This window comes from Schistocerca gregaria, chromosome 3, assembly GCF_023897955.1.
Source record: "Schistocerca gregaria isolate iqSchGreg1 chromosome 3, iqSchGreg1.2, whole genome shotgun sequence".
NCBI classification, from domain to species: Eukaryota; Metazoa; Arthropoda; class Insecta; order Orthoptera; family Acrididae; genus Schistocerca; species Schistocerca gregaria.
This window is the reverse complement of record NC_064922.1, coordinates 430,706,288-430,732,245: the sequence shown is the minus strand read 5'-3', so window position 1 is coordinate 430,732,245 and position 25,958 is coordinate 430,706,288. Positions and strand designations below refer to the sequence as shown.

The 25,958-nt window shown below is 40.3% G+C and overlaps 1 protein-coding gene across 1 annotated transcript in view; it reads right to left on the bottom strand.

The window, feature by feature from the left end:
• The window catches only part of LOC126355405 (carcinine transporter-like), a 615,184-nt gene extending 593,601 nt beyond the window's left edge, over positions 1–21,583 (bottom strand). Inside the window, exons 1-3 of the mRNA XM_050005709.1 lie at positions 21,468–21,583; positions 12,821–12,978; positions 7,944–8,112 (exon numbers count right to left, since the gene is read on the bottom strand). Of these exons, the coding sequence (XP_049861666.1) occupies positions 7,944–8,112; positions 12,821–12,978; positions 21,468–21,583 (443 nt within the window). The remainder of the gene's footprint in view (positions 1–7,943; positions 8,113–12,820; positions 12,979–21,467) is intronic.
• Positions 21,584–25,958: the final 4,375 nt, after the last annotated feature.

The window sequence follows — 25,958 nt, the reverse complement described above, 5'->3', positions numbered from 1 at the left end:
CAGGAGATAATATCTATTGAGATCAGTAGTGACATAGGTACGTAGCAGAATGAATGAGGATGTATAATGAATGAGTTAATATTTAAGTTAATATAAGAAGGTGAGTTACTGTGAAGTAGTTGATGGAGAAAATATTATTGGAGTTTTATGAGAATGGAAATGCCAAATGTCCCCACGTATGTGTTATATTAATGTTTGATGAGGAATATATATATATATATATATATATATATATATATATATATATATATATAATGATGAATAAGAGAAGTAATGGAATGAGTGAGAATGTTTTGGTAATATTGTGCTACATAGAGAAGTGAGTAAATAGTCTACATCTTTAAGATTACATAAGAATATCAGTTTGAAAGAAAACATTTGTGATGAGTTAGAACACGTGATTACAAGACGTTAATTGTGAATCTATGTACAGTGCCCTTATCCTCACACACAACAGAAAACCCTGAGGAAGCAAAATATAGGCGAGTTATTAAGGCCGTTTTGCGACTCGTACAACTCCTCCACTTAAGAGAACAGATGACCAAATTACATCTACGTTGAAGACAACATTTAACTATGCAGGTAATGCAAGGTAAGTGCGAAGGAGCAGTGACCACTTGTGCAACCAACGTCGAGCAACGGACACGGAGAAAGAGTCATTCTACTGTCAATTATAATACTACTAAATATAATACTACTAAATATGGCAAAAAGTGTTGCAAACTGTGTTAAACTGTGAACGTTATAAACGACGAATTTTGTGTTATTTGTGAAACTTATGGTGCATAAACCAAATAACTGTTTGTAAATCGATATAAACTGCAATTTACTTCGACGATAATGAGGATTTTCACACTGCATATGACCGTTTGTTGGCGAGTGTAAACAACGTGATGATACACCTACATTTGCGAACATCGACGCCGTTGTTCCTTCCCGGCCTTGAGATGTTTTGGAGACAATAAACTCAGCACCTGTCGTAGGCGATGTGGAGGCTAAAAAGCTATATCGACCATATATGCCGCGGGAACAATAGTCATGGAAACCCACAAGGACCTGGAGTGTTGTGTCGTAACAGAAGACATGGGTATTGCTTCAGATCACGCACACGCTCAATCTTATGGTGTCTCCGGACTTAACACGCCATTTATGCTGGAATAACCACTTGTAATGAACACTATGTGAAAGTGAATACTGTGCAAGACTGTCAAAACACAGCGATTTTGAAACTGCGAAATTCAGTCATGCTACTGCTCATGCGCAAAGACCAAAAACTACGTGCTGCCAGAGATGCATTGGGAAACCAACGCTGGAAGCGCACAACATTAACTGCGCTGGCGAGCAGCTTGCTCAAACACACACTATGTAAGTATAAGTATATTAATTTTGTAAAAAGGATCAAAACTGCAACGATTGTATTTAGTATATAGGTTTAGAAAGTGTAAGTATTGACAAAGATTATCTCCTATGAATGCACGTGGCCTTTATTATGAAAATATATATATATTGACATTCAGGTTTATCTATTATATTGTTTGCTAGCCTGCCACGCTAAATGTTTTAGCGTGACAGTCGAGGGGGCGATGTAGCGGGACTTTGAATTTCGCCGCGCTACACTCGTTCAATCAGACATATATTATACCGTCGCAGCGGTATGAGCGCTCGAAGGCAGAGAAAATACTAAAATTGTAACTTTTTTTGTTTTTCTATCCGTTTCTCTATTGTCTCTTGAGAGCGGACGCTTAATGCAGACGTGATCTGATTAAGACGAAACAACCTTTTTAATGTTTACACATTGAGGAAGTTGTTATGAAATTCGGAGGATGGAGAGAAACAACTAAAATAAATTGCAATTAATATCAAGACAATTTTGTATACATTAGAAACTTATTGCAAAATTTCAGAGCAGACTTTTCACGCAGAATTAAAGGAGATTTTGAAGACCTGGACGCCGCACGAAAGAAGACATGTTAACCTGGTAAAGGATGGTCTCTTCTCTACGCCATTTCCCCCTGTCAGTTACATTTTGTTATTGTCTGTTCTTTTTCAATAATTTTTGTAGTGGAAATTGGTTTAACTTTTGCTCAAAAACGCTACAAGGACCACCCCAACAATAGCTTTTCCGAATATCGAAGTCCGATAGCTTTTCTTTAATACGAAGTCCGATTTGCTTTTCATTCTTTCCCTTTTTCACAGTTATTTACGAGTATAAAACACCTTTCATTCACCATTTCTTCCCACCATTTTCAACCTCATCTTTTATTTTATTTTCCTCTCTTCTTGTTTTTCTTTTTCATTAACCACTACAACAAATTTCTTTGGCTCTTCAGGGTATTCTCGTTTGCAGAGGCAGGTTTTTCTCAAGTCGTCTGAGCCAATAAATACCAATAGCACAATGAACACACCGAGCAAGTCATCGACTCTGATGTGCAAGCTAATAAATGATTAGATTTACATTCACACGTCTTCATCACCACCATCTTCTTCTTCTTCATCATCTGTCTTACGAAAGTTTTCAAGTGGAAGCTCCCAATCGTGTCCTGTTCTAAACATCTTCCTTCATCTGTTTGCATGCTCATGGTCTAATTTCCTCCACGTCATCCATTATGTTCCTTATTCTTTCCATCATTCCTTCTGGTTTTCCCTCTATAATTCTTTCTTGCCGACAATTGCTATGCGGTATACAACCCAGCGAAAATTTTTTCCTCTTTCTGATCACTTCCAATAATCTTTCATCGTCAGCTATTTTCATCGTTTTGTCAGGTCACTTCATCTTTAACATTCTTCTCCTTAGCTTCCTAATGATCATTCTTATTTCTTTTTGAGTAGGCTTACATATTTTTTATCTGAGACGTGAGAAATAGTTCTCATGTGTTTGTTCTAACGGAGGGTGTAACGCAAATGATGGAAGTTTAAATCCCATACCAAATATTCCCAGCTGGAACTTTCTATAGCCTATGATAGTTCCTTTCATTAAATGAAGACTTGAGTGCCGTTGAAAGCACTTCAACCTTCAGTGCCCGAGCTTATCGTAAAAATATAAACGAATCTACCTCGGATGATCTAGATATATTAGCACGACAACCGTACTCTCTCGTCGCCCTCTACCCACTTTTCTCAGCTTCACAAACGTCACTTCATCTACACATTAATATTTTTATGTCTTTTTTAAATGTCTACAACCTCTTAATGTCGTAGTGGGCTAACCAACCATTGAATTTGCTTCCACAACATCCACCACAGTCTCCACTATGACTGCGCAAGTCTTACCAAGTCTTACTAAAACAATAAAACATCTGACCTGATTTTCTTCTGCAGATTTATATGAAAGCCTGTCTTAGAAACTGTCTAATAGGAAGTTAGAAATGGCTTAAATCATACTAATAGATGAATTACATCCTGTCACCGTCTATCAGAAATTCTGCTCCCCATTTTTATTGCAAATGCAAGGTGGTCGGTCGTCTTGAACATCTTCTCCAAAGTTAACGTTGCTCGTAACTGTACGTTCCACCTCTGGGAAGATAAGCCTGGACGTCAAATGTATGGAATGGAAGTATTGTGCATAGCATAATATGCAGTCAAGTGCAGCGTACCTGTTGTGTTTTTATGCCTCATTGACCGACGATCTCTAAATCTCACTTTTTACATCCGTCATCCGCAGGCGTCCTTCTAATTAAGCTCACAGCATTCCGCAAACTTGCAAACTTGAGCTACCAAATCCCGTTATGTCTTCTCTACTCGTTGTTACTGGGACACTGCCGCACCTCGCAGTGTACTACGTGACAAAAAAATGCCGCACTGGGAGGTCGCCATGCGATTCCTCATACAGATTCCAGGCAAGTTTGTCTAGCAAAATCAGAGCGGGTGAATTTTGAAAACGTATTTATGAAACCGACGGTAAGACATAATTACACAGGGAAACGTATAAGCAATGAGAGGAACTGGTAGGAAAACAATGGATATTATTAGACGACGAGCATGTAAACAGACGAAGGAGGAAGATGCTAGAAGAGGACACGATGGAGAGCCTCCACTTGAAACGTATTATAAGATAGGCAAAGAAGAATACGATGACGATGATGATGATGATGATGAAGTAAATGTAATTAATAACTGCAGTGTCACATCGTGCAGCGCATCGCAGTGCACAGAGGAACGTGTATCAGTCTGCACTACCATACCGGCTGTTGTAGCTCACTGTGTGGACTGATAGGGCATCAAACCCATATCCTTTATGGAGCTATGGTTCCTACAAGAAAAGAGGTAATGCTGTTCAGATTCCTTTTTTATTTTTTGGATGTCCTTTCCCCGTTTCTCTTCGTTTATAAGCAGGACATACTTTGTCACATGACAACAGCCTATCACATGAGAGTGGGATACATTAAACTGGAAGTGTGTGTCTAATAACTGCACAGTGCGCAACCATAATTGGCTCTCTCAAGTTCATGTAGGGTGGCTTCCCGGTGCAGTACACAAACGATGAATATATCGATATGCTTTTGGTGCAGGGTGCATCTGATAGTCAAGCTCCTGCTCGTATGTATGCATCACCATACCCTCAAAGCCACCATCCCAATAAGAATGTTTTTCATCGCCTTGGCAAACCAGTCATCTTCGGCCACAAGTAACAGACAGAGGTCGTCCAAGTGTAAGCGTATTGTTACATCGCTGGCTTTGTTGCGTGGTATCTTTGCGAGCGGCTGCGTTGCCGAGTCGAGCACGGGGCAGCTGCTATGTTGTGTTGTGGGTAGCTCTGCATGGGAAAGGCATTATTATGGAAGTTCAAGTGTGGCTGCAAGTACTAGCATTGTGAAGTAATTAGATACGGAAGTGGATTCAGTGAAAAGTGCGTAAGCCGGCCGCTGTGGACAAGTGGTTCTATGCGCTTCAGTCCGGAACCGCGCTGCTGCTACGGTCTCAGGTTTGAATCCTGCCTCGGGCACGGATATGTGTGATGTCCTTAGGTTAGTTAGTAAGTCTAGGGGACTCATGACCTCAGGAGTTAAGTACCAAGGTGCTTAGAGCCATTTGAACCATTTTTTGAAAAGTAATTAAGTATGAGCAGTGCCGCCGATAACGTATTTGAGTATCTGCCCGTTTGCGTGTCGTACCGTACATCACTCATCCGCGTCGTGTTCGGCCTCCCAGAATGAAACGAATGCAAATAAGTAAAATAGTTTACCACAAAGGAGAACAATCAAGTGCCAGTGTCTTGAAACGAGCGTGAGACCAAGTGTTCGGTCATCACGTTTCCCCATTATCAATAATCAACCATGTCGCCACGGTTACGCGTACGTTCGTCCAAGTGCTAATTGTGGACAGATAATCATCATCATTGCCTGCGTATCTATCACCGTTCGTTCGGCCAGAGTAAGACTGTGAAATACGTGTGACGGCGTGAAGTACAACAGTCACAGACATTAACGTTGTCAAGAATACCGTACAATAATAAGGGAATGATAATTATGACTCCTCATCGAATTTGCAAGCAGGTTAATTGGCATCAACACTTACGTCTTAGTGTGTAAACAGTGAAACCTGCAATTTTCTTATCGTCTCAGAATATAACTCTTCATACCAGACGTAGGACAGTGTTGTGTTTAGTTCAAATGGTTCAAATGGCGCTAAGCACTATGGGACTTAACATTTGAGGTCATCAGTCCCCTAGAACATAGAACTACTTATACCTAACTAACCTAAGGACATCACACACATCCATTCCCGAGGCAGGATTCGACTCTGCTACCGTAGCGGTCGCGCGGTCCCAGACTGAAGGGCCTAGAACCGCTCCGCCACAGCGGCCGGCTTGTATTTAGTATTGAGTGTCTCCCCTAAACACGCTTCCATATTTACATACATAATTTCAGGCAAGCCAGCGGCAGTGTGGAGCAGGAATAATACCACTGCACGGGAGTACCAGGTACGTGGGGTAGACAGGGCGCATGGTCAAAGTCAGAACAATTGAAGGGTCCCCCAACAGTTGTCCCCCTTGTTACACAAGGACTAAGACATACTCTACTAACAGAGGAAACGTTCCTTGAAACTTTTCACCTTTCTGAATTACACGTGATATTGCAAGGCAGTCTCCGATATCTCAAAGACTACTTACTGAATTGTTTGCACGACGAAGAACTGCATCCACATCATTCCATGTTAACTCAGCACCACTGTCCAGAAGACCGAAGTAGACGAGTACAGTTTTGTTAATGGCTTTTGCACCAAGTGGAAGATAATGTGAAACAGGCTGATGAATCTACCTTACTCGTGATAGTATTTTCAACACCCCCCGAACAGCCATTGTTGGTCGAAACATTACCTACGAAGTTGACATTCAGGCACGCTTGGCATAAGCCTGTGGGCTGAGAACGAGAAAGGAGTTCTTTTTGGCCCTTACCTATTGCCAGACAAGTTGGATGCGCCTCTGAATCATACGTTTCATTGCAACACTTTGCATGATCCATTAGAAAACGTTCCACTTCGTGTTCGGCGACAGCTATGGTTTGAGCATTATAGTTCACCACCGTACTTTGGGATTAATGTGTGTAATTATTTAAATGAAACATATCCAAGTAAATATATTGGTAGTAGAGGTCCAATGTTCTAGCCTTCACGTTCCCTGAACCTTAATTCACTAGATTTTTATTTGTAGCGACCTTTAGGAACCAGTTTGTAATACTCCACTCGTTGATGTATGCGATCTAACAGGTCGCCTGCATGCCACTTCAGCAGTCGTGACTGCAGGTATGTTGAGTAGGGTCCAGCAAAGTATTATCCAGCGACTACTGAAGTGATTGAAAATGCAAGGTGGTCGGTTGCCTTGAGCATCTTCTCCAAAGTGAATGTTGCTCGTAACTGTACGTTTCACCTCTGGGAAGGTAAGCCTGGACGTTAAATGTATGGAATAGAAGTATTGTGCATAGCATAATCTTGAGTCTAGTGCAGCGTACCTGTTGTGTTTTTATACCTCATGGGATTTAGATCATCTTACGGTGTCTACTATTACCCTCTATTTACTATATTTGTGTCATGGACGAAACAAATGGTCGTTTAGGTCTGTAAGAAGTTCATTTTATGTCTCAGTGTTTAAAAACAGGCAACAATAACAGAAAGAAATTCACAAGACACTGCATTGTGGAGATGTAAACTGGATGCAGTTTGACGCTTTAACAGAAAAAAAACCATGTTTGGGGCGGACGCGACTCAAATCTGAGCGAGTTTACATATCCATTCTTTACGGCATTACTTCGTATCACTCAGGTAACGGGACAGCTCCGTCAGGGCGCCGAGTTCATGATACATGTTCTTGGCTATACTTCACGCAGTTACAGCGTTGCCAGAGCCCCATTTCTTAAATCAGATTTCTGTTAAACCTATGAGTGGGACTACTTTTGTTAGAAACACTTTTGTCTTGCATTGGGATGAGAAATCGCATGCTCACCGCTAAGTACACCTCCTTCTCTTCAATGTCATGCATTGTAAATTTTTCTATAGGCAACTGCCTCTTCTTCTTACGTAAATTCTTGCTTAAATTTAACTTTAGTTCCATGTACAGCATATTCCTTCTCTAACTGTTCAACAAAGTAAAACTCGTTATAAATTCCATCACTAACATTTCACAATGCTCAAATCAAGTTCTTGATACCTCCACAACCATACAACATTCCAACCAACACATTCATTGACCTAAGTGACGACTTCCGTCACGGAACGTTCACCTTTCAGCAGATTTACTTCTTTAAGTCAGTGTAAACTACACATCTATCTATTTCTTCTCATTTCTTATATTTTAATCCTTTATACAAAGATAACTTTTAAGATTTCTTATATCATAAAAAAATTAACTGGAGATGTCGATACGGCTTACGACAATGTGTCCACATTGAAAGAGGACCAATAGACCAATAAAAAAGAGCTGAATGTTAATTCATTACTGACGTACTTACCTGTGTAGCAACAATGGAATGAAGCAGGGGACAGATGAAATCAACAGAAACTGAATCCAGTTTCGTAACAACCATGCTGCTAGCGCTATAGAAATTATTCCCAAACAGTAAAAGGCAAGTGCCAAAAAGTTGACGAGCGAGCGATGTTTGATGCCAGTAAGTTCGATTCCTGAAATAGATGTATCGATAATGGGTTACAATTCTTGTCATAAAATACTCTGGTGCTGCAGCCGAAACCACATACGTCAAAACTTAACAAAAAATATTGTTAATATTCATTTCGACATCGCATATGGAACAACTAATTTTTATTATTTCTGTCCAAGACTTATGGGGACGTTGTATGTCCCAAGCTGCCAACGTTAAATTATCGGATTTTGTGAAACATTATCTTGGAAACTTTTAAAGACAACAACTTACAATTTTCCATAATTATTGAATGCACCTTCCTAGATGCACTGAACTATAATTATTACTAATATTATATTGTGGGGCATGTTACGTTTTTTTTCAAACACTTAATTTTTTGACAGAATTTTGTAAATAAATGAACATAAAAACAAAACAACTCAGGATATTTTAATTATTTTATTCGAGTTCCATATGTGTTGAATCTCCACTTGGCAAGTTGTGAAAATTTCATGTCTCTACCATCAGCACTTTTTTTTTGAAAACGGGTCATTTATTGCAAAATATGTAGTTCAGAGATATTGAGGTTTAAAACTTTTTTATTGCAAATTCTGATACAGACTTACATTTCTGTGTCTTTCATGCACTAGAATTGCCCTGGCCCATAGTCTGTGCCTTCTCCTGTGTCACAACAGCCCAGTGCTTGCCACCTTCTTTTCTTTGTTGCTTCTTTTGTCATTTGCTGAGCAGCTAGCTCTGCTTCACGTACAAGAAGCTCATCCAGTTCCCACAGTCCTTTTGCTGTGTTCTGCCCAAATCTTACCTTTAACCTCTTCAGAACTTTACGTCTTTCATAATTTCTAATTACCACCATTAAAAGTTATCACGCCCTCCCTCCCTCTATGAATGATGGACCTTGCCGGGGGTGGGGAGGCTTGTGTGCCTCAGGGATACGGATAGCCTTACCGTAGGTGCAACCACAAAGGAGGGGTATCTGTTGAGAGGCCAGACATACGTGTGGTTCCTGAAGACGGGCAGCAACCTTTTCAGTAGTTGCAGGAGCAACAGTCTGGATGACTGACTTATCTGTCCTTGTAACACTAACCAAAACGGCCTTCCTGCGCTAGTACTGCGAACGGCTGAAAGCAAGGGGAAACTACAGCCGTAATTTTTCCCGAGGGCATGCAACTTTACTGTATGATTAAATAATGATGGCGTCCTCTTGAGTAAAATATTCCGGAGGTAAAATAGTCCCCCATTCGGATCTCCGGGTAGGGCTACTCAAGAGGACGTCGTTGCCAGGAAAAAGAAAACTAGCATTCTACGGATCGGAGAGTGGAATATCAAATCCCTTAATCGGGCAGGTAGGTAAGAAAATTTAAAAAGGGACATGGATAGGTTAAAGTTAGATATAGTGGAAATCAGCGAAGTCCGGTGGCAGGAGGAACATGACTTTTGGTCAGGTGAAAACAGGGTTATAAATACAAAAACCAAATAGGGGTAATGCAGGAGTAGGTTTAACAATCAATAAAAAATAGGAGTGCGGGTAAGGTACTACAAACAGAATAGTGAACGCATTATTGTGGCCAAGATAGACACGAATCACTTGCCTACCACATAGTACAAGTTTTTATGCCAACTAGTTCCGAAGATGACGAAGAGATTGATGAAATATATGATGAGATAAAAGAAATTATTCAGATAGTGAAGGGAGGCGAAAATTTAATACTCATGGGTGACTAGAACTCGATAGTAGGAAAATGGAGAGAAGGAAAGGTAGTAGGTGAATATGGATTGGGGCTAAGAAACCTGGTAGAATTTAGCACAGAGCATAACTTAATCATAGCTAACACTTGGTTCAAGAATCATAAAAGAAGCTTGTATTCGTGGAAGAATCCAGGAGATACTAGAAGGTATCAAATAGATTACATAATGGTAAAGCAGAGATTTAGGAACCAGATTTTTAATTGTAAGACATTTCCATGGGCAGATGTGAACTCTGACCACAATATATTGGTTATGAAATGTAGATTAAAACTGAAGAAACTGCAAAAAGGTGGCAATGTAAGGAGATGGGACCCAGATAAAATGACTAAACCAGAGGTTGTACAGAGTTTCAGGGATAACATAAGGGAACAATTGATATGAATGAGGAAAAGAAATTCAGTCGAATGGGTTGCTTTGAGGGATGAAGTAGTGAAGGCAGCAGAGGATCAAGTAGGTAAAAAGACGAGGGCTAGTAGAAAGCCTTGGGTACCAGAAGAATTATTGAATTTAACTGATGAAAGGAGAAAATATAAAAATGCAGTAAATGAAGCAGGCAAAAAGGAATACAAACGCCTTAAAAATGAGATTGACAGGAAGTGCAAAATGGCTAAGCAGGGATGGCTAGAGGACAAATGTAAGGATGTAGAGGCTTATCTCACTAGGGATAAGATAGATACTGTGTAATGGAATATTAAAGAGACCTTTGGAGAAAAGAGAATCACTTGTATGAATATCAAAAGCTCAGATGGAAACCCAATACTAACCAAAGAAGGGAAAGCAGAAAGGTGGAAGGAGTATATAGGGAATCTATACAAGGACAATATTATGGAAATGGAAGAAGCTGTAGATGAAGATGAAATGGGAGGTATGTTACTGTGTGAAGAATTTGACAGAGCACTGAAAGACCAGAGTCGAAACAAGGCCCTGGGAGGAGACAACATACCACTAGAACTACTGACAGCCTTGGAAGAGCCGGTATTGACACCGAGCGAAGTGGCGCAGTGAGTAGACACTGGACTCGCATTCGGGAGGATAACGGTTCAATCCCGCTTCCGGCCATCCTGATTTACGTTTTTCGTAATTTCTGTAAATCGTTCCAGGAAAATGCCGGGATAGTTCCTTTGAAAGAGCACGGCCGACTTCCTTCCCTGTCCTCCCCTAATCCAATGAGACCGATGACCTCGCTATCTGGTCTCCTTCCCCAAACAACCCAACCCAACCCGCTATTGACAAAACTCTACCAACTGGTGAGCGAGATGTATGAGACAGGCGAAATATTCTGAGACTTCAAGAAGAATATAATAATTCCAATCCCAAAGAAAGCAGGTGTTGATAGGTGTGAAAATTACCGAACTACCAGTTTAATAAACCACTGCTAAAAAATACTAACTCGAATTCACTACAGACGAATGGAAAAACTCATAGAAGCCGACCTCGGGGAAGATCAGTTTGGATTCCGCAGAAATATTGGTACATGTGAGGCAAAACTAACCCTACGTCTTATCTTAGAAGAAAGATTGAGGAAAGGCAAACCTACGTCTCTAGCATTTGTAAACTTAGAGAAAGTTTTTGACAATATTGACTGGAATACTCTCTTTCAAATTCTGAAGGTGGCAGGGGTAAAATACAGGGAGCGAAAGGCTATTTACAATTTGTACAGAAACCAGATGGCAGTTATAAGAATCGAGGGACTGGAAAGGGAATCAATGGTTGGGAAGGGAGCGAGACAGACTTGTAGCCTCTCCCTGATGTTATTCAATCTGTTTATTGAGCAAGCAGTGAAGGAAACAAAACAAAAATTACAACTTTGAGGTTCGCCGATGACATTGTAATTCTGTCAGAGGCAGCAAAGGACCTCGAAGAGCAGTTGAACGAAATGGACAGTGTCTTGAAAGGAGGATATAAGATGAACATCAACAAAAGCAAAACGAGGATAATGGAATGTAATCGAATTAAGTCGGGTGATCCTGAGGGAATTAGATTAGGAAATGAGACACTTAAAGTAGTAAAGGAGTTTTGCTATTTGGGGAGCAAAATAAATTATGATGGTCGAAGTAGAGAGGACATAAAATGCAAACTGGCAATGGCAAAGAAAGAGTTTCTGAAGAAGAGAAATTTGTTAACATCGAGTATAGATTTTAGTGTCAGGGAGTCGTTTCTGGAAGTATTTGTATGAAGTGTAGCCATGTGTGGAAGTGAAACTTGAACGATAAATAGTTTGGACAAGAAGAGAATAGACATCAAGGGATCACCAAATTTAGTTTTGGAGGGCAGCGTGGAGGGTCAAAATCTTATATTTGGCAGAGATGAAGACACTAAGCAGATTCAGAAGCATGTAGGTTGCAGCAGGTAGTGGGAGCTGATGAAGCTTGCACAGGATAGAGTAGCATGGAGAGATGCATCAAACCAGTCTCATAAGGCCAACAAATATATTTTTAGGCACACGGCACCACAGAACATGATTGAAGTACTCAAACACGTTTTGGGTCTTCCATGTAAACACTTCCTTAGTAGCTCACGTACAATGTCCTCTTAAAGCATATATCATATTTGTTAGAAGGTCACTTCCACGCATTTTAAGATTTTAACTTATTACCAGATTTAGAAATTATGTTCACATCAAAAATACGTTTCAAAATGATTATATTGCAACACAGCGAAATACAAAATAAAGATTTTAGTATCACCACACAGTGTAAGATAAAGTAGAAATGGTTGCATACATGTTTCAGAAGGGAAAAAATTTGTAATTCTACAGAAACTCTTGAATCAGCAGTCCACTTCTATGAAACTAATGAGACGAAATTAACGTATTCTTAAATGTTTCAGTAAAAAAAAAAAAAAACGAAACTACAAATCTTTTGAAGATGTATGTCCCACACTTTTCAGTTTTAATTCTTTTGATCTAATTCCTGCTTTCGAGTGAATAGTAGTATGCAACAACGTTTTAATTTCATTGTTTCGAAGTCAGAGAAGCTTACCGATGGCTATAGCTGATTCTGAGCTAGGCAAGCCTGGACTCTCTGCCACCGCTGAGAGAGCGACGTACAGGGGGAAGACTGACGCCGAAACAGTTAGCAGTGATCGGGATACTGCCATCAAGCCTATGCTCACAAGAAACTGTATCCTCCGGCCAAATCTGAAACATATAAACAGTTTAACGTTTTTATTTCGAATGTATTGTGCGCCGGCACAGTGACAAGTGAAACAGAAAAGCTCAATGGATAGCATTAGGGAAACATAAGAGAAACTGTTCGAAATAAGACTAATTTTTCTGTTGAAATAGAAGCTCTACAGTTCCAAAATTATTCTGTTTCCATCTCTAGCAGATTGTCACTACTGTCTTTAAGTAACTAGTAAAAGTCAATGTACAGACATCTGATGGAAATTACTTAGTTACACATAAACCTGCGTCAGTGAGAGGGCAGGGGGTAGCTTTTGGGACAAACGTTACTTTCTTCTTCTGTATCAAAACGGCCACTTGGACCAGCTCTGCTTATATAAACAAACTACTGCCTTGGGCTCTTGCCCTTGATTATATAGGATCTAATTATTGTCTCATAAGTGTCGTTTTAATTACGATAGTTTGCGATCCAAGATTGAAAGCATGTGGTGAACCTATGATCTTGTTTAGACACGCCTCTAAATGCTTTTAGCTTAATCTTAATTATCAAATTTATGAAACAAATTATGTTTAATATTAATTACCACAATTTATTATCCAAAAATTTTAGTCTCCCCTCCCTCATTTGCGCAGTGCACTGCTATTAGTACGCCACAACCAGCATCATGAGATGGACCTACCATTCGTGCTATGTATCTAGTCGATCAAAAGCAAGAGATTCAGGTCATTTATACAGTAACAAAATCCATCTAAATACTTAACAACCATTGCCACTGTGCAACAAACAATGTAAAATTACTACATTGTAACAAATGCGTGGTTACCACTTCGTCTGCTAAAATACTACTGGCTACCCTAACAGTAGATCTTATGCGATATTACAACAGTATGCTGAAATATACCGAAGTGCCAAAGAAATTGGAACATGCGTGCGTATTCATACACAGAGATATGTAAACAAGCAGAATACGGTGCTGCTGTCGTCAATGCCTACATAAGACAACAAGTGTCTGGAGCAGGTGTTATATCGGTTACTGTTGCTAGAATGACAGGTTATAACGATTTAAGTGAGTCTGAATGTAGTGTTACAGATGGCCAACGAGCGATAGGACACAGCATCTCCGAAGTAGCGATGAAGTGAGGTATTCGCCGTACGACCATTTCGCGAGTGTACCGTGAATGTAAGAAATTCGGTAAAACAATAAATCTCTGACATCGCTGGGGCCGGAAAAAGACGCTCCAAATTGGGACCAACGACGACTGAAGTGACAGAAGTGTAACCCTTCCTCTGGCTGCTGTACATTTCAATGCTGGGCCATCAACAAGTGTCAGCGTGTGAACCATTCAACGAAACATCATCAATATGGGCTTTCGGAGTCGAAGATCCAGTCGTCTACCCTTGGTAACTGCACGACAAAGTTTTACGCCTCGCCTGGGCCCGTCAACATTGGCATTCGACTGTTGATGACTGGAAACATATTGCTTGGTCGGACGAGTCTCGTTTCAAATTGTATCGAGCGGATGGATGTGTACGGGTATGGAGACAACCTCATGAATCAATGGGCCCTGAATGTCAGCAGGGGGCTGTTCAAGCTGGTGGAGGGTCTGTAATGGTGTTAGGCGTGTGCAGTTGGAGGGATATGGGATCCCTGATACGTCTAGATACGACTCTGACAGGTGACAAGTACGTAAATATCCTGTCTGGTTACCTGCATCCATTGATGTCCATTGTGCATTCCGACAGACTTGGGCAATTCGAGCAGGACAATGCGACACCCGACATGTCCAGAGTTGTTGCAGAGTGGCTCCAGGAGCACTCTTCTAAGTTTAAACACTTCGTCTCGCCACCGAATTCTCCAGACATTAACATTATTCAGCATATATGGGATGCCTTGCAACGTGCTGTTCAGAAGAAGTCTCAACCCCTCGTACTCTGACCGATTTACGGACAGCCCTGCAGGATTCATAGTGTCAGTTCCGTCCAGCACTACTTCAGACATTAGTAGAGTCCATGCCACATCCTGCTGCGGCACTTCTGCATGCTCGTGAGGGCCCTACACGATATTAGGCAGGTATACCAGTTTCTTTGGATCTTCAGTGTAATTTAAATATTTAGTTGACGACGAAAGAGCAAACAGTTAGAACGATCAAAGGGCGGCATTCATTGTTCAGTACATCGAGAAGCATTTTGTGCTAATTTGCAGGCATGGAGTACGTTATGATATTCGTGATCCGAATAGCACATTTTCTGAAGTCTTGCAACAGTTTTCAATTGAACTGAGGGAATGATATAGGGACTTTATATAATACCGGAAAGTACGTTGGTTAAGTAGAGGAGTCTACCTGGGACAATTTTCCTATTTAAAACCCACTATTTTGAATTTATGAAGGGAAAAGAAGAGCAGGAGCGATCATCTGAACACTCGGAATTGATTGCAGACCTCGCATTTTAAGTGGACTTGACAGCACACTCCCCACACTAAACAACTGAAAGCTGGGGAACAATTTGTTTCTGATTTGATGGGCATGCATTTAAAAACAAAATAACATTGAAGAAGAAATAAATTCTGACAAAAAAAATACACCGTCTGCCGTCGAAGAAAACGTGAGGTTTCATGATTTAAGAATTACAACGATAGTTTTCTACAGGTATTGAGGACAATACCTATCTTACAAGTGTTCTGAGGTGATTCGACACGGTTTGCCGTTTCAGTTGAAAGTAAGTTGGGCAAGTGCAGCTGGAATTGATCGATGTGTAATGTAATTCCCATCTAGCAGACCAATGGTGGGCGGTAGTCAGTTTGGTATCTCACCACCGTCCAGTGCCTCTCAAGACACGCCTTCGGTCTGGAATCTCATTGCCGGCCTTTTGTGGCCGAGCGGTTCTAGGCGCTACAGTCTGGAAGCGTGCGACCACTACTGTCGCAGATTCGAAACCTGCCTCCGGTATGAATGTGTGTGATGTCCTTGAGTTAGTTAGGTTTAAGTAGTTCTAAGTTCTAGGGGACTGATGACCTCAGAAGTTTATTTAAGTCCCATAGTGCTCAGAGCCATTTTTTGGAATCTCATTGACTGGAGTAGAGACCAGAGTAGAATGATGTTCCGTGATGAGCCCCGCTTCGAACTGAGCCCCAATGACTAGCGAAGACGCTCGCCATCCTGCCTAACAACCAGGAGTGATGATCTGCGCTGCCATTTCTTTTCATAGCAGTTCTTCTTTGGTTGTTATCCGTGGCACCTTTACAGCACAGCGGTACACCAATGATATTATACTTCCGTTTTGTTGCCCTTCATTAAAATCCGTCAGGAGTTTAAATATCCAGCAGGTAGTGCCCGCCTACACAGGGCGAGAGTTTCTACTGCTTGTCTTTGTTCTTACCACACCCTTCCATGGCCAGAAAGGTCGCCGGTTTTCTCCCCAGTTGACAACGTTAGGAGCATTATGGGCACGTCCCTTGAATCAGCTCAGGACTTTCAGGATCTAACGCGTCAGTTGTACAGAATTTGACACTGTATCCCTGAGGCGGACATCCAGCCACTCTATCAATCAGTGTCATGCCGAATAGCTGCTTGCGTAGGAACGAAAGGTGCACCAACGCCCTACTGATTTGCTCAATTTGTGAAGCTCTTTCTCTTGAATAAATGATGCAATTTTTCTGAAATTATAAGCATTTGTTTGTCAGCACGTGTTCGACGCACCTATCGATTTCCGTCCCATTCGGATAATCACATCTGATGTCGTTATATATATATATATATATATATATATATATATATATATATATATATATATATATATATATATATAAAACATGTGAAAATGTCTAAATGTCTGCATCTGTCCGTATACCGACAGTTTGTACCAAATAAAAATTATACTATGTCCTCAGAACGCAAAACATACTTAAATAATACTGATAATTTGTTTTGTCTGTGATGTTGAGAAATATGAATCATGAAACTAAACCGTATGCTGTGTGACTGAATTGCAATTTAAAGACGACGTGTTCGTAGGCTCCCCTCTTCCTCCTCCTTATGCTCAGATATTATGGCATGGAATTGGGGAAAATGTGCGACCAGGAAAAAGAGCTAATGCACATGAGCCAGAGCTTTGCTCTTGTGCAGACATATTGACTGTCACTGATTTAGTACTTTCATTGAAGAACGCATATGTACAGATTGATAAAAGTCAGTTTCGAGGGTTCTCTATGCATAGACACACAATACCACTGCAGTTATAGAGAAAAATTAATAAAATGTCGTAAATGCTGTGTAATATTCGCTATTATGTACACTATACACATCGTTTTCATTAGTTGAAGTCCTCGCTATCCCATCGAAAATCCTAAAAGAATATTTTATGCGAAGCGATGTTAAAACAAAATTCGCTGATTTCGAAACAGAATTCAATTACTTCGACGCAAAACCGGAATACCAAGTTCTACTAAATAATGGACGTTACAGTCTACTAAACAATGAAACGATCGGCTGATGTGAACTACACCATTTCTCTGTCGCATATGGCACATTTTCTATCAGTTTCGATTGCTTTAGGTTCGATAAGAAGTGATCCAAACAGCTGGACAGCTTTTGTTACAATCCAGTGACCAAAGTCACGAGACGGACATCTCAGTCTAAGTAGTTCCGCTTTCTTAACAAAGACAATCCCGCAGATCTATCCTCATGAGGTCTATCCGTAACGTACATACGTTCTTCATCCTTGTGGAAACACTGAGCTTCATGGCTCCCAGTGTTCAGTATAAAAAGACATCTCATCTCTTGAGACTAGAGAGATCCGAAAGGGATTCGAAAAGTACGTGACATTTACTTTGTAGTGCACAGCTCTTATCTGAAAACTGTACGCACTACAGACTGTGTTCTACTTCTTGTGATAAATTCTAGACGTAGCAATGTCATCAGCAGTAACTCAACTGCAACGTTCTTCTGTTGTAATTTTCAGTCATGTTCAGTGTGAAACGATTTCATAGGAATGTGTTTCACTCAGGAAAGGCGAAGAAAAACCTACTGGTTCACAGTCACACGTTTCAGTCTCTTTCTTCAGGATATCCTTATTTCAGTCGGAGGACATCTCCATTTTGCTGAAATTCCAGACAACATATGTCATCCAATACTGTTTGACTACGAGCACCACTTTGTAGAACACCTCATCATGCACATGCATGTTCAGCCTCATTATCTGGAGCAGTGACTTGACTGTAGCCTTGTACCATGATGTGCCATGCTCTCTGCATTTTCAAATAGCTCCACCATTTCAACTTATGGCGTATTAGTTGTGACATCAGAGAAATGTTGGAAACGATTGCTGCGCCACCACAAACAACATACTAGTGGTGGAAATCGGAAGCACTATCTTGGGTTTTTTGAATTTCTCACAATTTGTAGCTCAGGGCAAGTAAGCTCTGGGATTCTAAACTTATCATAAGTGACGTAACAACCAAGCAGGCTGCATAAAGAGCTATGACGTTGGAGGGGTGGGGAAAACCCTATTAATTTGCAGGTACTAACAGCGCCTTACAGGTGAAAGTAAACCTCATCGAACTGGCCTCATTGTGCACCGATGTAGTAGTATTCTATGGCAATGGCATGATCCCACGGTTGCTATCTCAGTGTTCTTGTAGAGTTTGCAACATAACTTAAGGGTCATCCAAACTTAGGACAAGTGACCCAGTTCTCCCGTGACATTATCAACACAGTTTGCAACAACATATTGAGCGTGCCAGTAATGTGTATTTAAACTTATGGCATCTAATGGCACCTGAGTTTGGGGAAGCTCAGGGTGCTTTTTGAATTTCTCTCCTTTTTCGACTTTTTACAAGAGGACTCAACTTGTGTCTTGGTACCTGTTGTCTGTGAAATCGATGGAAGTGGTGTGTTGGGGCAGGGGAAATGTCTGTATGGAGGAGGCTCCCTCAAGGAGGGGCTATCTCACCTTTTTAAACTGGAATTATGCACCAGGGCAGGATTCTGAACTTATTACAAGTGGGATGGTAGTCCTGTAGCCTGGGTCTATATCCTCCATCTTGGCTTCTATACTTTTTTAATTCAGGTTCAATTCCACAATCTTGGATTTCTTTAAATTTACCACCGAGGGGACAATTGCTCATCTTGGAATTTTTGAATTTCCCACCAGTTAATACTTAGGACATTTCGACTCTTAGCACAAATGAGCTATGATGTCAGAGGGGTGGAGGAAATCCTGTTTTGAACTTACAACAGTTGTAATGTAATGAATATCGCATCATTTTTTGAATTTCCTGCAACTTTAAACAGTACTACTTGGTTACCTCCACCGCCTTGGAATGTGACATCACAGGTGTGGGGGAGGACTGGCAGAATGAAATCCGACATTGTCGCTTGATGTCATTCGGTTTTGTCACTGCCGATAGCATGCTCTATCAAGAGGAGACCTACAATTCTCTACCCCATAACCCAGGTAGTAATCAGTGAGAACTTCAGTACAAACTATTGGTCAGCAGAATAGACTTATAACTATGGGTCAGTTACATTTGTTACTACAAAGAACATCTGCAATTCCAGTAACAAAAGTATTAATGTGAAAATGATATTTTCTTTGCATTGAAGAGATGATTAATATACCTAAGTCGATGAAGTTTTTAAAAACTAATCAGTCACACTTTGCACGAAACTCATCAAACATCATATACAAAAGGAAGTATTCTTAATACTGCACGGAATTCATTGACTTATCTGATAGCAATGTACCCTGCTCCTGTGGTTTCACAATGAACAGGAAATTCGGTTCAGGTAAATCCACCACCAGAGTATAGACCCGTAGTCTCGATTTTAGGAATTCAGGGTGTGTTAGAGTAGCATCGCTTAATATGACGGCAGAATAGTGTTCTGTATGCTCTAAGTGGGCAAACATTTTACATATAGTGCAAATGAACACAACTCTTAGAGTTTGAGAGCTGTTATGAAAATATTGTGCTATTACTTGCATAGAAATAATAGAGGAGGAGAAAACTAATTTCAACAAACTAAGTTTGTATTTGATATATTGTCTCAAATAGACTTTTTTTTGAAAATTATACTTTCCGTGCAGTTCATTCTTTCTCATCGAACCCATGTCTTTTTTAATGGCTGAGATAAATTTCTATAGTGTCCTTAACAGAAAAGTACCCACTATTACATTTGAGTATTACCTGTCACCAACGTAGAAAAGCAGAACAGCAAAACCGATGGAAATAAAATGACTGGCAGAATATATGGTGTTAGGATACATTTCTCTTTCGCATACCCAGTTCTCCTGGGAAGCAGCAGTTGCAGAAAACCAAGTGTCGTCATATTCCCATCCGTACATACATGGTGCTGTTTCGTTCGTTCGGTTTGGTACCTTCATCTCGCAACTGCTGTACACTTCTTCTTCCCTAAAATACAAAAATTACTGCAATAATTTATTTTAAACCTAAATAGATGCTGCAAAGTATTGTACTGAATTTATATTGCAGGAATCCCAGTTGTTACCTCACTACGCGAAAGCATAGGACAACGGTAGCTATTGTATGGAAACAATTTGACTGAAATTGTAAATTTAGAGGAAAATCAGAACCCGTAGGTATTTACTAGGATGTTAAAGTATCGACAGTTTTTGCTCGATAAACACTGTTAAATGAAATAATACAGGGTAATAACATTATTTGCTCAATTACAAGAACAGAACATGGCACCAACAGGAATTTAACGTCTGGAGAACTAAGATGATGACTTCCCTCTAGCTCAGCATGGACTCAGCATGGAAATCGCCGGAGCCAGGAGTAGTATAACAAACGTTTGGAGTGGCGTAACTACACATAAATTTTAGTCAATAAGACTACGTCTTGTGGCAAGTGGTATAATCGAGAGGTGGACATCCAGTTGAATTCAGTTTCTCATGGAGCTCCTCTCTAAATGATTACTTGGTGCGTACTGTCGGTGAAGCTCTGTTCAACGATTGCAGTTAAGCCACTTTCCTTAAACCACGTAAAAAGAGGAGGCTTAGTTTGAAATAAAAATGAAAACAAAAATCATTGTTTGATATGCTTATACTTCATGGTCGTTCTCTAAGCAATTGATCATAAATACTCATTCAATGTGAATATTTGCTAATTTTGTAAACCAAGTAACAGAATGCTGAAGCATAAGTCCGTTTATCTGTGTTCAAACAGTGAAAGCAATCTCATTAGGGGACACTGTCATAATTTTTAGGACCTGCTGTTTTACTTTTTGGTAAAGCCTTATAGACACGTCCTCCATTACATTGGACATTCTTATTTTGTTAGAACCATGTATCTGTACTATTCTCTTCGATGAAGGAAAGAAAGTCTAGTGCTCATATATAGGGGAGCAAAAGCAAAATTATTTTAAAAAGTTTCAGTCTTTTCATAGAACGTTAATACAGCCACAATTCTAATTTATCTTCGAAAAATCGTTATGGAGGTACTAAAGTAAGAAATCTCAGATTAAATTCATGTCATGCTACTTGCCTTGGTATTGTCACTTTCTTCCACATTACTATTGTTGAATTGGTACCTTCTCTTCCTGGAACGTGGCACCAGTGTTCAGGTACTGTAAGGGCAATGAGCGTGCCGTAGGAAGACATTGAGGAAAATAATTGTGTCAGGCAACAGAAGACAATGCTCAAGCGTATTTGGAACTTCCCGTAGCTGCCGATTTGCTCCAATATGTCCTCAAATGAAGTCTTCTCAATGTGGGATTTCTCAAACTCCATCTCTTCGACGACTTTATCCTGAAAACATATCAGTTCTTTAAGGGGAGATGAAACGCCATATCCCGACAATGTTAAATTTAGTGAACTGGCTTCCTTGTATTTCAGGAACTATTGTAGCCATTGACATGAAACTCTTACAGGACATTAAACTCTATGTTCTGAGTCTACTGAACTACACTAATTGCATTTCAACCACTGCTTTAGGAAATACAAATTTTTAATTATACTTTTAAAATTGTGTGTACTTTTTTGTACGTTATCCTAAATAATTTTAATTATACATAACATTAAGTTCTTCTTTTAGTTCATTGTACTCAGAATATGTATGTTATTACTCCCTGAAAATTTGAATACTCTACTCGAAATGGTTCTTGAGATTTATAGAAAAACGCAACAGAAAATGTAAATTTTTAGGAACGGTTTCTACAGTTTCAAAAGACTGTTACTCACTTAATATACATTTAATTTTTTATTTTTAGTCACTCAAAAGCACCCTGCACCATACTGTATATCATCCTCTTGATCTTTTTTAAAGATTTTTCCATCCTTTCTTCTTTCTGGACTCTTTAGTGGCCAACCGTGCTGCATACTCTGCTTTATCAATGTGAACCTTGTCCATCCGTTCAATTTTTCTGATGCAGTTTGCTCCATCATTAACTCCCATACGCTGTAGCACTTTCACCCTACCAATGTTGCTATCATTAAAAACAATAACAGCATCACTGACCCCCCCCCCTCTACTTTAGTGACTTCATTCCAACAAAAACATTTTTTGTTAAGTGAGTCCATATAAGATTATTGAATGACTCATTGGGATTTTGAGTCTGACCACGCAGACACTTCTTCAGTAATTCAGGATTTGCCAGCTCTCTGTAAATAGGTTTTATGATATCCTTGACTGATGCTAGGATGGAATGTTTATGGCTATAAGAACTGTTTGAGTACTGGGCATTGCAGTGATTACAGCATGAATCGTGTCCAGTAGGGGTGGTGTGCTGGTTTTTCATCAGTTGACAGTCTGTGGAAGAAGGTAGCCCATACTGCCTACTTTATTTTCAACAAATTCTCAGTATTACTCCTAATGGCCATCCCATAATGCTGCTGTAGTTCATCAATCATTTTGTCTGTCAGCCTGCGTTTTATGGTTTTACCATCAGAAAGTTTTTTGTCTCTCAAACTTTGTTTCAACTTCCTCAACCTGGTGCCCATCCTCTTCTGGACATGACCTTTATAACACAGCAGTCCACAGCCTTCTGTATAAAAAATAACCGATTTTATTAGATCTTGAAGTAATCTACGTAAAAATTTTAACGTTTTCAACCAATGTAGTTCATATTTAAAAATAAAATAAAATACTTCCCAGGTGAGTCTATAAATTTGAAAAATTGCAAATTTTATAATGAGATAGAAGTCCGAAAATGTGAAAAAAATTAATGTTCCGACGCCCCTTAAGTTACAAAATATGAGCGTTTTTCTCTCATTTCCACGACTCTTATATTATTACAGACTTTTCACAATCTTCGCAATTTATGATTCACGTTGATTGTGGCACCTATAATAAATATTCCACCACAACTGAGGTCCGAAATTCATGCTTCTAAGGATGATCTAGAACTATAGGTAGCCATTGAAGTCCAGATGGCTTAAGAGTTTTTTATCACCACTGTGTGGCCACCAATGGAAAGAACAAACAGCACTGAGACATTCACATTCAGCATACTATGCATCAGTTCTGTTTCTGAGACTCCACACCTTATCTTGCTGGTAGGTGAGGAGTGAAACACATATTTCATGACACATTTGTCGTTCTTCCTGCCCTCTGGTGCTGTTACAGCATTTAGTTTCACCAGCAAATGTGGTGGTGATTTAGGAGAAGCAGCACCATGCAGAGCCTTCCTGTGGTGATATGATACAGTGGCTGGCAGTTGGAACTACGGAGTTGGAGTGGCAACATCGACTTGAATCAGCACCAGAGGCCATTGTGAGCAGTAGCTGACAAGTCGTGGGTTGTCGCTAGGGGCTTGTACGGAGTAGTTCCACACTTGCTTTGTTGTGGCATTGCTGCCCCGAGGAGCAGCTGCAGAATACGGTTTGCTAAACAGTGTGGTAAGATCGTTGATAACCACCGACAGTTCCTGGGGAAGCAGCGTGCCGTTGAAGTAAGAGCACCATGCCAGCAATACCAGTGTACTGCAATGATCAGTGTGGGGTGTAGCTGGTTATAATACAGACAGTGTCAAGTATAATAAATGGTGTCTTCCTTCCAAAGTCCACAAGAAGATGACATCTCATAGACAGAGAGGATGGACAGTGGGGAGTTTGGATAACAGTAACAAAGTGCAGAGAATAAAATGACATGAGTTTTTATGTGTGCCATAATTGAAGTTTCTAAGTGTTGGTAGTCATCGGAGTTTTGATTTACCAAAATAAAGTGTTGCATGATCGGTGAAGTTGGCCACATTTAGTTTTCTGTTGCGAACAAACACAGGAAGGTCACGAGGAATTTCATTGTGCCGAAACTGTATTTACATTTATTCTCATGGCGTGGCCATGGTACTACCAAAGCTTATCACTATTGATTGATTTGAAGATACAATAAGACCATCGTGAAAATACTATATAACAGCGATATGTCACTCTACCTTTCCCTTGTTTATGCAATTTTTTCTTGTAGATTCTGTAGAGGTTACGTATCCATGTAGCTTGTGTTTTCACATCTGCTGTCTGTCTGGGTTGAGGTACAGGTGTTGGTAGTAGTGGGCTGTAGATCATCGTAGTGAGCACTATGCTTGTTGTTAATTTGTTTAGTTGTCGATTTGTAAAGCCGTTTGCAGACAGAAGCAATACTGTATTTGAATGTGCTCTGGTATTGTAAATGGCTGTTTCATGAAACCAAAATTGATTAAAAGCGCACGCTTCCATAACCCCAAGTCAGACTCCACTCCCACCCAAACTCTCCGCCACAGCGTTGATAGCGGAGCATGGGTGAGCGTAGTGCTGACATGGTGTCTGAGGCAGCTTTAGTATAATATTTTCTGGGATCTGGGTCTAGTTCTACTATGCCGTGTTTCATGTATAGCCATAAGGAAGTGCTGGGCGTCTCTTGGTTGTGCATAGATGATTTGGCCTACAAAGTGGCCGTTTGTGGGAAGGTTCTTGGAAGCACTGTGGCGCAGTTAACGCACCAGTTTTACCAGGGGGTCGGAGAGCCATTGCAGTTGACTTTAGATGAGCAGCTAGATGTGAGTAAAGAAATAAATAGTATTCAGTTAGTGTTGACGTTTTTCGAGAGGAGAGGGCGCTCTAGAGTGCAGTTACACGGATTACAAGATAGAGCCACACACGCATATTTAAATAGGGTTAGTATTTCATACCTTAACGAAACAGAGAGCAAAGAAGGAGATCTTAGATGAATTGCAAGGTAGGGCAGTGTGAGTAGATATTATTTTAAATAATACACATTCAGCAACATCCTTGCAGGGAATTAGAATGAATCTTAATATGATTCAGAAAGTCTATATTGCTCAGGTAACAGAGCAAGACGCATCAGAGTTGGAAAACAGGAGGCAGCATAAATAGTTTGCTGGATTACTTCACTCGATGCATGTTCGATGAATAATCGTTTCTTGAATGACTGAAAATCGGAATTGGTAAAGGATCTGTATTACATGGTACCCTTAAGCGAACAAAAACAGATGTTCAGGCTGTGTGATGTGAAAATATTGCAAATGTTATACCCATGTGCCATGGAGAGTTTAGTAAAAAGAGTATCAAGTGCTGTCATTGGGAAGAAAATGGTAGCAAGCTTCCATGAACAGATATGTAGGAAGGTAATTCCATCGAGAACAATGAGAACATTAATTGGCTCTAATTATGGGCGTGGCACAGGGTATTTGACTGGCCACTATCATGTACAAAACTAGGAGTGCTGGACCAGATCTTCTCTTTACTCAGTGGTTGTCATTCCCTCTCGTGTAGTGGAAGTGGCGACCACTTGTATGGGAGGGAGGAGAAATGATACCATTTTGAAATTTCGTGACACGCTTGTGTTCAGATTCGCCCAGCTGTGTGGACATGCGCTCTAACGGTGCCAGAGGGCATGTTTGGCGGAGAGTTGGCCGAGGCTACACATGCAGTGCCTTCCTGTGGTGTCACAACACAGTGGTTAGTGGTTGGAGCTACAGAGCTGAAGCAGAGACACGGATCCGAGCCATCACAGGGGGTGTTGTGGGCAGTAGCTGACAAG